We start from the raw sequence: 13,334 nt of genomic DNA on the forward strand, positions 1-13,334 counted from the left end.
AATCAATGGGCATCATGGGGCCTCATTGGACCCTGGCTGAAAGCACTACTACTTTGAACTCTATCACCAAACCACACACAATAGTTTCCTAGTTCCTCACCACGCTCCTCCCATCCCCTCCTTTTCTACCAACAATGGGCACATCCCCTGCAGCCTGGCAGTCAGGGGGTTGTCTTCTGAGTCCATCAAATGTTGAAAGAAAAATATACAATTATTCAATTATTTTTAAAGGAACAAATAGATCTAAATTTAATCCAACTTACCCTTGTTTCCCAGGAGAAAGGGGCAGAGTGCTCATCTTGCCAAGTTAGATCCTGAAATAAAAATTCAAGAATAAATCTGAAATCCAAACCTAGACATATCCCATGCAAACATCCACCCAGGACCATGAGGGAACCAAAACTTAGGAATAATCCCAACTGCTGGCTCTAAACGAGCCTGATGCTTTGACACTCTCAATATAACGTGCTGACCCTCTTGGCCAGATTGCTCCCTCACCTTTCCCGCTGAGGCTGCCAGACACTCCCCTCCCCAGCCAAACAGACAACAGGGTATATGCCGGTGAGGCCCCCCAATGGACTCAGACAGATGAGCTGAGCAGGAGTGGACCAGGGCTTGATGGTCTCAGCAGAATCAGGCACAGACTCAGCCCTGAACAATGATTAGCTGTGTGGCCATGGGAAGATGATTTAGCCTTTTTGAGCCTCAGTTTTCTCATTTGTAAAAGCAGAATGATACTTCCCTTGCAGGGCTGTTATAAGGATTAAATAAGGTAATCTGGGAAAACAATGCCAGGCCATAATCTGCCAGTCAATGCCAACACAGGAGCTCCCCTCCTCCCCAACAGGCCTACCGGAGAGCTCAAGGGCATGGATCAGCAGAATCAATGAAGAAAAATGCCAATGTAATCCATGTGACTAATTATAACAAGAACTCTGAAATCACGCCCCACCCCCACCAAACAGAGCAGGACAGAAAGAGCCCTATAGAACAATCACTAGGAATTTGACCTTGGATCCAGTATGTTTTGTTCACTGGCTCGCACAAATAACTTGGAGAAGTCACCTTTCCTTAGGTCCCACCCTCTGCCTGCAGTTATTCCTGTGCTAGCAAATGTCTCATCTGTGTCCAGCTTCAATTGGGTAACTTTTGTTTGTTTGTTTGTTCTAAAAGATGGGGTCTCAGTATGTTGGCCAGGCTGGACGCAAACTCCTGGGCTCAAGCGATGCTCCTGCCTTGGTGTCCAGAGCAGCTGGGACTACAGGTGTGCACCATGTCTGACTGCTTCTACTGGGAACTATTTTCAGAATGAAAAATCAGGACACACTGGGTGATACAGGCGAAAATGGGATAAAATATTTTAAACTGAGATCATATCCGTATCTCCCCAAAACTCCAGGTGATTTATGTCCTTCCCTAAGTATCCCTGGATAACCGTTTTCTTCCCACCCAGAGGTACACTGATTGTGCCCCTAAGTCAAGTGGTCTGGCTTCCCTCTCATCTACAGGGCAAACCAGGTCTGCCCACAGACCCTCTTCTTTCAGCTTCTGACAGAGCCTCCGACACCCCAGCTTAGCCTCAGACACTGGGGGCAAATGCCAGGGCCCACGCAGGGGGAGTGCCTCACCAACATATAAGGGTACATATTCAGCCTTCCAGACCCCGAGCGTGCGTCCTCTCTGCAGACACCTCCTAACATGAACGGCCAGTGGGAGGCCAGTCTTTGAACTCGAATAACGAAGGCATGCCAGGGTCTGGGCAGCTGAAGGCCTATTCCCAAGAAGGAGGGATGGGGAAGGAAGTGTGTGATGACTCCCCAGCACAGCCCAAGCACGGCCAACCCTAGATGACAAGGGTGACAGAGCAGGGCCTTTGTCCACTCCTCTATCCCCAGTGCCTGGAAGACTCAGCGACTGCCCGTAGCGGATGCTCACTCACTCTTTGAGAATATGTGAATAAACAAACTCTGCACAAGCCCAGATCCTTTCACAGGTTGATTTTCCCCCACAATCTCCCCCTCCCAACGCTCACACTCCCCCAAGACTTCCCAATGTGGGGGCACAGGCTCCTTACAGCTCTTGGCCCCAGGAGGAAGAGCCGGCCATCGACAGGGTAGAGATCCAGTTCTGTGTCCTGATGGCTGTGCTGTGTGCCTTGGTTCTGTGCAGTAGGGACTGGTACATTTGTGGCACAAATACTTCACATATACTGGGGGTAAAGAGCAAAGAAAACCCAGAGAGGAGGCAGTTTGAAGGGCCAGAATTAGGTCTTTATTTTCCCAGGAGTGCATATAAAAGGACTAAACATATTTATATCAGGAAAAAAACACCACTAACAAAGGTACTAGTTATAAATATTAAGAATTACAAAAGTTGGGGGAAAGCCCTACAAACTGGGTCAAGCTGCATTAAAGTGTATCAGTCAGTTCTGAGAACCACGTAGTGTGTGCAACTGATGACCATGTGCACAGTAAGATGACCCCCATCCTCAAAGTGTTACAGTCATTCTCCTGTAATGGTATTTGCTTATGATCCTGACTTCTGAACTGGTTGGTATGCACTGCCTCATGGCTGTCAAGCAAAACCTTTAAAAATGAGAGGAACCTCATTTTGTTTGGAATTTCAGTTAAACTCAAGTTACTTCCCAATGCACAAACTTCGTTCCTCCAAAAATGGAAATGGATGCCTGAAGGAATGTGAGTTACCAAGGCTCTGCGATTAGATGTCTCCTGGCAGAGGTGGAGGGCCAGCCTTCAGCTGTAGGGGGCTCCTGGTCCATGTCTCTGTGTGTATGCTAGGGGTACAGTTAAGCTAAATAACCAAAGTCCCTAAAATCCTCAGAACCCTCTGAGTTCCTTTTAGAAGTAATCAAACCAAGAAGGGCTTTGTTTTCACATGGGAAAAATAAAAGGGGCCGATGGAATAAGTATCATTTATTCTAGTTAATCATTCATTAACTCTTCGTGAATAAATGATCTCTGCACAAGCCTGTGTATTTTCACAGATTGATTTTCCTCCCCAGCCTCCACACCCCACACTCACACTCCCTCTAAGACTTCACCGGCTCTTCACAGCTCTTAGTCCCAGGAGGAATGGCCAGCCATCCACAGGGTAGAGTAGAGACCGGGCTTTGGATCTTTGGAAGAAGGTAAATGGAAATCAACTGGCAAAGGTGCTCCTTTCATCCAGAATTGAACAGGCCGCTGGCCACCCAAATGGAAAGAGGAAGTGTATGAACACCTGCAGGGCAGGCAGGGGGCAGGAACGCTGGCCAGGGCGGGGCATGATGTAGCTGGACTCCCCTGTTACTTGATATGATTCTAAATATTAATTATATACCTTGAGTCCCTTTGAAATCTGCAAAGAGTAAAATAATAAGGCTTTTGGCTTTGGAAGGTGGCTCAGTATACAAGACTCTGAGGAACAAAGACTTAGCCCAGAGCTTGGGGACAGCCAACTCTCTAGTGACTGCAACCCATATTAGCTGAAATTCCAAGGGGGTTGCAGGAGGAGAAAGGGTCACACTGTGATTTCTCCCCAACTTAGTGTCGAGTCAATAGTCTTTTGTTTGCTCCAGCAAGAAATGAAGTCAAGGGGCAGATTCCTTGGGTTTGTGTAATTCTGAGCTCATAAAAAACAATAAAGTGCTTAACAAAAATAAACATGCCAAACAAAAATGTGATGGAAGCTCTGATGTCAGCCTTCAACTGCACGCTCTAGCCACAAAGAGCACTGGTGGCAAGAACAGGTTCCCTAGGCTGTTGGAGGCAAATGGGATCAGAATTGCAAAGTGGTGGCACCCACTCACATGCATACAATGCTATCCTTTCTTCTACTCCCATGGTGACCAGCAGGCAACCAAAATGAGGCCAGGCACATGCTCTTGTACCAATCACATATGCTCTTTCTAGGACTGCCTGGAAGGCTTTCCCACCCCCCTCTCTGGCGCCTAGGATCTGAAATCATCTAAGTGCCAAAACACATCTGTTACTTAGGCCACACGACAAGAGAGTGGGCTTCATTGTTGGCCAGGACTTATCCTCAGAGTCAAATTCCGTAAGAGGCATCCAAATACCAAAGGCAGCACTGAATCTCTCCAGAAACAATGTCTTCTTTGGAGTGCAAGGCAGAAAGATGCCTCGGATCACCAAATCCCAGAGGAGAAAGCCAAAAAGCAGAGGGGAAGCTATAGAAAGCCACCAGAAACACAGAGCACTTGGCAATTATCAGAGGCCAGCACTACATGTAAAAGGCTCTGCCAGTCCCCACGCAGCTCCAAGAACTCTGGGATAAACACACACACACACAATCTTTTCCCGTAACATTCCAGAGACCTTGAGTATTCGCTCTTCTCTGGGAAATGTTCATCCAATTCAGTGTGTACCTCCTAAACCCTAAATGAAACAATTTAAAAAATAATAATAATAAAGCATTTTTTTTTCCATAGTGCTGGAATACATGTTTGAATCATATCGCCAGCATTTACTTCTTTACTTGTTGATAAAAGATGGATACTGGAGGGCTTAACAACTCTGTGGTTCCTAGACACTTTTATTTTTGGAGCTGCAAGGCTGCAAGCAGAGGTGTGTTGGAGCAGGCTTGCACCAACTAACGAGAGCTGATTGTAAAATTTTGAGGAATTTCTTGAACCTGTTGTTAAATACCTTGTTTAACTGCGTGATTTAAAAGGTGAATTATATAAACTTGCAATTAAATCCATTGTATTAAAAATAAAGGTAATATACTTCACACCACAAGGATGGCTACTATCAAAAAGCAGAAAATAGCAAATATTGGTGAGGATGTGGAGGCACTGGAACCCTTGTGCACTTTTGGTGGGAATGTAAATAAAGTAGCCATTATATAAAACACTTCGGCAGTTCCTCAAAAAATTACACATACAATTACCATTTGTTCCAGCAATTTCATTCCTAGGTATACACCCAAAAGAACTGGAAGCAGGGGCTCAGAGATCCTTATACCCCAATGTAACTGTGCCATTCACAATAACCAAAAGATGAAAGCAACCAGGTATCCGCTGACAGATGAATGCATAAACAAAATGTGGTTTATCCATACAATGGAATATTATTCAGTCTTAAAAAGGAAGGAAATTCTGATACAGGCTTCAACATGGATGAACCTTGAAGTCATTATGCCTAGTGAACTAAGCCAGACACAAGAACAAAAAATCATATGATTCCACTTACATAAGGTACCTAGAGTAGGCAAAATCATAGAGACAGAAAGTACAACACAGGTTATCAGGGACTGAGGCCAGGAAATGGGGAGTTATTGTTTAATATATACAGAGTTTAATTCTTTAAAGGATATAATTTCACTTCAAATAATACACGAGTTCTGGAAATGGATGGTGATGATGATTGTACAACATTGTGACTATACTAAATGCCTCGGACTACACACAGAAAAGTGGTTAAAATGGTGAATTTTATGTTATACGTATTTTACCACAATAAAAAGTCGTGGAAAGACACGGAGGAACCTCAAATGAATATTATTAAGTGGAAAGAAGCCAATCTAAAAAGGCTACATATTGTATGATTCCAGCTATATATTCTGGAAAAGGCAAAACTACAGAGACAGTAAAAAGATCAGTGGCTGCCAGAGCCTGGGGGGCGGGAGGCATGAGCAGGTGGCGTACAGAGGATTTCTGTTAAGGCAGTGGCTCCCCTCTGTATGATACCATCATGGTGTACACCTCCAAGAGCGACCCCTAGTGTAAACCAGAGACTTCGCGTGACAATGATAAAAACAATGCAGGTTCATTGATTGCAATCAATGCACCACTCTGGTTTAGGATGTCGATGGTGGGGAAGGCTGCACGCATATGCATGTCTGTGTGCACATTTTGGGAAAGGTCTGTGTGGGAACTCTCTGTACCTTCTGTTCAATTTTGCTGGAACCTAAAACTACTCTAAAAACTGAATGTTTTTTTAAAGTGTGCCCCCCCCCACCAAAAAAAAAGTAACAAACACTAGAAACTCAACATTTCAACACAGTTACTATTATCCATGGTCTTGAGGTTATTTGCATCCATTGTATGTATAAGGTAGAAATACCACATAGCGCGGTGCCCAGTTGTGCATCCCGTTAGTCACGCCAAGAGCATGGAATAGGCCACGGTGGAGTATCTGGTCATGGCAACTGGCAAATGCTAGAAGTCAGGGCTAGTCCGCTTCACTCCCCCAGAGCCGGCTGTTAAATATTCACCAGCACACCACAGGCTACAACCATAACAAACATCCTAATATCCATCACATTCTGCAAGTGTTTCTTTCTGGTGTCTGGATGGATAGCGCCTGCAGAGGGCGCTGTCCAGCATGGGGGCTCCCTTAGGGCCTCCACAAGCTGTTCCAGGAAAAACAGCTGGGCAGGGAGTGAGGCTTTCTGGGGTGATTCTAAAACAGCATCAAGATCTGGGAACACGACAACACACATATTGACGCCAGAAATGGTCCTCGTCTGCCTGAAGTCCATAAATAAGGAGAGTTTCTGGTTGACACCTGTGGCATCTTGGCTTGAAGGTAAGAAATGTAAACTGAGAAATTCTATAAGCTAGAGAAATAAGGTTTAGACAGCGGAGCATGTGAGCAGGACAGAAAGTCCTGAGTGTGTCACCCTGTAGTGATGCCAGGTGGCCTGGGTATCTTGGCTCACCCAGGGTGGAACACATTGTTCCTGGTGAGCTGTGTTGTGCCCATCACTCCCTCAGAGATGCCAGAGCCTGTCCTGTGGATCAACTGTAAGGCTTAATTACCAAGTGACAACACTGGTTGTTGTCACTGATAATGACAGCACCCTGGACATGTTGACCAACTGAGAGCCTCCCAACCGCAGCTCCATGCACAAATTCAACAGTGCTTCTGCTGTAGTTATTTCTATATTTATTTCTCCACAAATAAATATGTTACAGGAGTGAGATAATCACACTCCTTGGTATTTACCCAGATGAACTGAAGACTTCGGTCCACACAAAAAACCTACACACAGATGTTTTACTCATAATTGCCAAAACTTAGAAGCAACCAAGATGTGTTTCAGTTATTGGATAAGTAAACTGTGATACATCCAGACAATGGAACATTATTTAGCAAGAAAAAGAAATGAGCTACCAAGTCATAGAAAGACGTGGAAGAACCTTAAATGAGTATCACTAAGTAAAAGAAGCCAATCGCAAAAGGCTGCATACTGTATGAATCCAATCATATTACATTCTGGAAAAGGCAAAGCCATGGAGACAGTTAAAACATCGTTGGCTGCCAGGGGTTGAGGGGAGGGAAGGATAAATAAGTGGAACACAGAGAATTTTTAGGGCAGTGAAACTCCCCTGTGTGATATTATAGTGGTGGGTACATGTCATTATTCATTTGTCAAAATCCATACAGTGGACAACCCAAGAGTGAACCCCAAACTATGGACTTTGGGTGGTAACAATGTGTCAATGTACATTCATCAGCTGTCACAAATGCACCACTGTGGCATGGATGCTGACAGTGGGGGAGCCAGAGAAGTAATGAGAGCTTTGTACTTTCTGCTCCATTTTGCTGTGAATCTAAAACTGCTCTAAAAATTAAGTCTATTTAAAAAGAGGAGAGTACGGAAGAATGATTAAAATATGTTCTTTTTTTTACCAACTGCTTATTTTTAGGAAGTATTGTTTACATATTTATGGAATCCATGCTTTTCCCTTTGACTTGTAATATTTTTAACTCTGCTGAGATAAGGGGGTTTCCATAACTGGAAATACAACACTGCAGTTCCAAAGACAGAAAAACAGTCCTGATTTCACCACTGGGCATGTTTTCCGCCATGAATACGAATCCAGAAACTCAGTCCTCCATAGATTACAGCAAAACAAAAACTCAGCGCGGGCATGGTAATGGGAACAGGATACAGAGTAGGTGGAGGAAATTCTAAGGAAATGAGCAAAATATGACAGGAAGTCTAAACAAATGGTCTCATCTTCCTTCATTCATTCATTCAGAAGAAGAAGAAGAAGAAGAAATAGATATTTTCTCCAGTACTATGGGAATCCCTTACTTAGAGTGTAGAAGTGACTCTTATCAATTAAAAGATGACTCCACACCTGTCGCCATGCTTCCTGCCCTCCCTCCCTGCATGTCAGTGACCAAGTCACTTCACTTCTTTGCTAAACCTGTTCCCTGGCTGCCACTGGGCCACCCTCGCACAGGAGCTAGCAGAGGTGCCTGGGGAGGAGAGGCCTTAGCTCCCAGGGAACCAGGCCAGGTGCTACTCAGGGCAGAGAACCCACAGCAGGAAAGGGAAGCTCACAGAACAGGCCCGACCGCCCTCTCCTCTCAGCCCGTGGAACTGGATTTGAAGCAGGGTCATCTCAACTCCTGCCCAGGGCCCCAGGTAGAGGGACTCAGAAAACCCTGCCATCCTTTCTAAAACATCCATGGATACACCAGGCAAAAGGTGGGAATCATAAATCAAACATTCCACCTTCCTTAAAAAATGAGTCCAAAATGCTGAGAAAGCAACTCCCTAATTTTCTTTTTCTTTCTTTCTTTTTTTTTTTTTCTTAATGTCAGATTTAAAAACGAAAAGGCCAGTCTACTAAAGGCAAAGAGGATGAGGAGACACAGCAGCCAAACTCAAATCTAACAAAGATGTAATGCTCAAGGAAAGTTCTGAAGCGATTGATTCTACCAGCTGTTTTATAATGCTGCTTCTGCCTGGTTTGAAACTTTTAACATTAATGTACAGGTAAAAACTTTTATAATAAATTGGTTTATTTTAGCAAGCAAACCTCTAGGTTGGCCAGCACACAGGCTCCTAGGTTTGCAGAAGGGTCTTTTGTAGATAGCCCTAACCACACAGAATGGGTGCAGCAGCTCAGCAGTTTGCTAAAAACATAGGTACCCATAGCCACAGCACCTGTGGAGTCCTCTAGCCTAAGGACTAAGAGGCCACAGGCAATGCAGGAGATATAGGGAGGCAAAAACAGCTTCAGAAAAGGAAGCTAAGGCCAAGAGGAGTAAGACAGCAACAGCAAGTCCCCAGGTTCCTGTAGGAGGGGCAGACATGAAGGCGCTGGAAGGACACGGCAGTGGATCATGCCAAGCTGTTGAAGACAGGACAGAGCTGTCTGGCTCCGGGGTCTAAAAATCCACGTTCCACAACATGTGAAACCCCAATTAGGGATATTGAAACACCCTTCGTGCCCAGCTCCACCGTATGGAGAGATGGAAGAGGCAAGTAGGTCCACGCAAACAAGACGCACCAGCTGCCCAAAGCTCCCCAGTCATCTGCTTAGGGACCATCTGGAGTCAAGAATGTCTCACAGAATGTGGAACCCTGTAATTCTCACCATGTACTCACATCTCGCTAGATCAGTGACAAGGAGATTGGGGGCAGGAGCAGGGAGCAACACATTCTTAACAATTCAGAGGTGTGTGGGGTTTTCTCCTTTGGGATAACAGGAAACAGCAGAAGCAGACAGGGTGATCCTTCTAAAATGAAAAACTTTCCCCTCCAAAGTAAGCCATTCCTGAAACCCTACTGCTGGAGGAAGAACGCAGCAATCAAGCAGCGCGGGTGAAAGACCGTCAAAAAGCAGCCATTTGCAAACCTGCCTTAATGTTCTTACCAAAATACTGGACCCAAAGTGCATGTCCCCAGTGTCTGTGCCTGCTCCAAGCTAGGCCAGCGGGTTTGAAACTCTGTGAGCCGTTGGTTCTGCCACCAGACTTCACAGAGGGGCAAACTACCCCTTAAGAGGGACGACACCTTGCTGGTGGCATGGTCAGGACAAGAATCCAGGACTTGGGGCTCTGCAGGCTTCTCTCCTTCTGCTGGTTGGGACACGTTCTTCCAGCAGCAGCTCCAGATTTTCCACAAAAGGGGGTTGGGTGGCTGTGGGAAGGGGTTAGGGCCTAGGTTGAAGCTATACTTCTGTGCTTTTTTACTGAGATCATACGTTCACATGGGGGGATTTTTAAAGGAGTTGGTAAAGATGATGGGAGGATGAAGTACCCTAAGCTAGAATGCCTTGTCTCTAATATAACAGGCTTTGAGAAATATTTGCTCAGCTGATTTCCAAGGAAGCAAGAACCTAAAGACTGATAGGGCGCTTCACAGCTTCGGTACTCAAAGGCAGCAGCCTCCTTCCCTGAGGAGAACCAGGTTAAGTCATCAAGGCAAAGGGCCATCTGGGCCTCAGGCCAGAGGATGAGGATGAAAACACACACGGACGCCACACCTGTCAGATGCACAGGCAACTTCAGGGAGTGAACTGAGCCCCTGACCACATTCAAAACCATGAAGATCTGTGATCAGCATCATACAGTCAATTTCTATTTGTTCCTGCAACACACAAGAAATGTCTAGAAGATGGTCACCACATTTGGAGGCTATATTTGCATGCTCTGACTTAAAATGTTGCTATGTGAGATACAAAAACACTACTGGCAATGCGGGAGAGCACACCATTCAAAGAAATAGTCAGTGTCCTTCAGGGCAGCAGAAAGGGCTGTGGAAGTCCCAGGTCCACATCAGAAGACTGATCAAGTGGGAAGAGACACAGGGCCCCACTCTATCTAGTTTACAGTCCTTTAAGACAAACTTGGGGTCACCTATTTGGGGGGTACCTCTGTTCAGCAGCCTACCCTGTCCTTATCCATCATCCCTGTGCCTAGGAGCTGGCCCTCCTCCATGAATGATCTCGTGGGGACAACAATGAGACAACTGACTCCACTTCGGTGCCAACCTCTGGCCCAGTCCAGGGGAATTTAAATTCCCTACTGCTATTAACCTACACAGCCACTGCAGGCAAAAACATACCCTGGGCCACGCTCCTATGTACCTCTGTTAAAATACAGGGTCTATCTGCCCCTCTGTCGTCTGAGCTGAGGCTGGTCAGAAGCATTTCGAGCATGCTCTCAGCTGGTTTTGCAAAGCTGAGATTCAATTCTCCTGAGTTGCTCCTGGAAGGACATGCAGGCACCACAGCACAGTACAGTCCCACTTGCTTTGAAATCACATTGAGTTTACAAATTAAGAAACAGCTCAGTCTGGCACCAGATAAAGAATGAGAATAAAAAATTAAATTGGCCATGTTCTTCCTCGTCAGTGATACTGGGCTCTTCTACGACATGGGCTTTTTGATCATGAGTAGGCGTGTAGATATTCTTAGCTGGACACCAAGCTAAGGGAAAATGACAGTCACTCTCCAACATTTGTAAGTACTTAGAAGTTTACTTCCTCTCATATTTATTCGTGACTCTTCCAAAGGAGTGCTGCCTGCTTTTTCATGCCCCAAATCTGGGCACAAACACTGCACACATGTCTTTATAAATACACATATTTTCCCACTGAAAATGTTTCGGCTCTAGGAATACATTTTAAAACCTGTATTTTCCCCTCCCCAGTTTACCACACCCTGTTTTTCCTGGCAAAGCCATCAGAATTTGAAGTCCAGTAGAGAATTTCCTTTTGATTCCATCAGAATAGAGGAACACTGGCAGCATCCTTCAGTCATTTCACGTTTCCCTCACATTAAAGTGGGTTTATGACCACGAACACTTCGTATTCATAAATGTCTCAGCACACCCAAGCCTGAAAATCTGATCTAAACCTCCTAAACTTGAATTCCATCCATAATCCACAACTTCTTCAGAAAAAAAACTCTGCCAGCTTCTCTCCCCTCTAGCCCAAGAAACAGCCTTAACAGCGAGCGATTTCATTCTCATACTTTTTGCTCTGCTTGACTTTGCTCCTCATGGCAAAAGTTGAGCTTGAAAGGCCAAAGAGCCACAGTGCAAATTCTAATGGCACCAAACAAGCTTCGGTTAAACACATTTCTAAGAAAAAGAAGACCAAATTTCTGAACCCCACAGAAGATTCAGGCCTTTGTGTCTAAGTGTGGGTCATCCCTGAGCTTTTTCTGGAACAGATTCGGCGTTTCTACTGCCCCTCCAGCAGTCTGGACAGTGCCTAGATCTGAGACCTAAACATGCCCTGTTATGTGGCCAAGACTTACTGGAGCTCATTTAAGCTTATCATCCCTTAGTTTTTTGGTGGAAAACAGGGTCACCATGCTCACCCCTAAAACATACCCTGGACGTCGTGCTCACTTGGAAAACATCTTAGGGTGATGGATGGGTTTCCCTCCTTATCTTGGAAGACACCTTTTCTTTCCTGTTGCCTGGCTTGGCAATTTTACTTTCCTCATACATCTCATCACAAGTATTCATGTTAGTATATATCATATGCTGAGTGCCTTCACGGGCAGGGACGGGATGGGCGTTATTATCCCTGTTTTACACAGTGGAAACTGAGGCTCTAAGAAGTTAATTCACCCACCGCCATACAGGTAGTAAGTAGCAGAGCTGGATTAAAACCCAGGCTTGTCTGGTTTAAAACTGCTTGTTGTTTCCACTTTGGTCAGCCTCGCTTACGACAGCTCCGGGAGAAGTCTCTGGAGTCCGTGCGAGCCGGCGGATCAGGTCTAGATGGAGGTTCTTTAACGACCCCACCTCTCGGCGATCTCTTAACCAACTCCCCCAGCGGAACTCCCATCCCCCGACCTTCGGCTCTGGGGCTCCCCTCCCACCCACTGCCATTCCTGCCTTTTCCTTTCCAGCCCCTACCAGCTGGGGCGGCCTCACGCCGGCATGTGCCCCCCGGGCCGGGGCGCCCCGGGGCGCCGGGCGGGGAAGAGGGACCGCGGCCAGGCCCGCACCTACCTCGTCCCCGAAGCGCACCACCTTCTGGCCCGTGGGCCCGCGCAGGCCGGGGAAGCGCGTGAGCTCCTCCGAGTCCCCGGGGTCTCGGGGCGCCGGAGCGCGCGGCCCCACCAGGCACCGGTCGATGATCTCGTCCTGCTGCGCGGGCGGCAGCCGCGCCCACTCGGGCCCGTACTTCTCGCGGATCTTCTCCTTGTCCTGCATGATCTTCCTGGCCATGGGGCTCAGCGACGAGAAGTAAGTGAAGCGCTTTCGCTCCCGGTCGTCAAGAGGCCGGTTCCCGCTCATGACCGCCGAGCGCGAGGCCGCGATAGCCGCCGCCATGGACGCCATGCCCGGCCTGCCTGCCGCTCCCGGCCCGCGCCCCGCCCCGCGCTGTGCCCGCCCCCGCCCCGCCCCGCGCCGCCCAGAGCCCCGCCCCCTCCGGGAACCCCGCCCTGCACGGCCGCGGACCCGGGTCTCCCAGCCAACACATTTCCCCAAGCCCCGGGACCCCGGCCCTCCGCGGCCCCCTCCCCGGGAGCTCCTCCCTCCGCTCCCCTCCCCCTGCCACCCCCTTGCGGACCCCAGTGGGTCCCCCTTTACGCCTCCATAGTGGAT

At 47.1% G+C, this 13,334-nt stretch overlaps 1 protein-coding gene across 1 annotated transcript in view; it reads right to left on the minus strand.

Annotated features, from left to right (window-relative positions):
* Positions 1 to 13,104, minus strand: part of C25H1orf198 (chromosome 25 C1orf198 homolog) — a 28,511-nt gene extending 15,407 nt beyond the window's left edge. The window contains exons 1-2 of the mRNA XM_073011846.1: positions 12,735 to 13,104; positions 264 to 314 (exon numbers count right to left, since the gene is read on the minus strand). Of these exons, the coding sequence (XP_072867947.1) occupies positions 264 to 314; positions 12,735 to 13,067 (384 nt within the window). The 5' untranslated portion in view covers positions 13,068 to 13,104. The remainder of the gene's footprint in view (positions 1 to 263; positions 315 to 12,734) is intronic.
* Positions 13,105 to 13,334: the final 230 nt, after the last annotated feature.

This window comes from Chlorocebus sabaeus, chromosome 25 (assembly GCF_047675955.1).
Source record: "Chlorocebus sabaeus isolate Y175 chromosome 25, mChlSab1.0.hap1, whole genome shotgun sequence".
Lineage (NCBI taxonomy): Eukaryota > Metazoa > Chordata > Mammalia > Primates > Cercopithecidae > Chlorocebus > Chlorocebus sabaeus.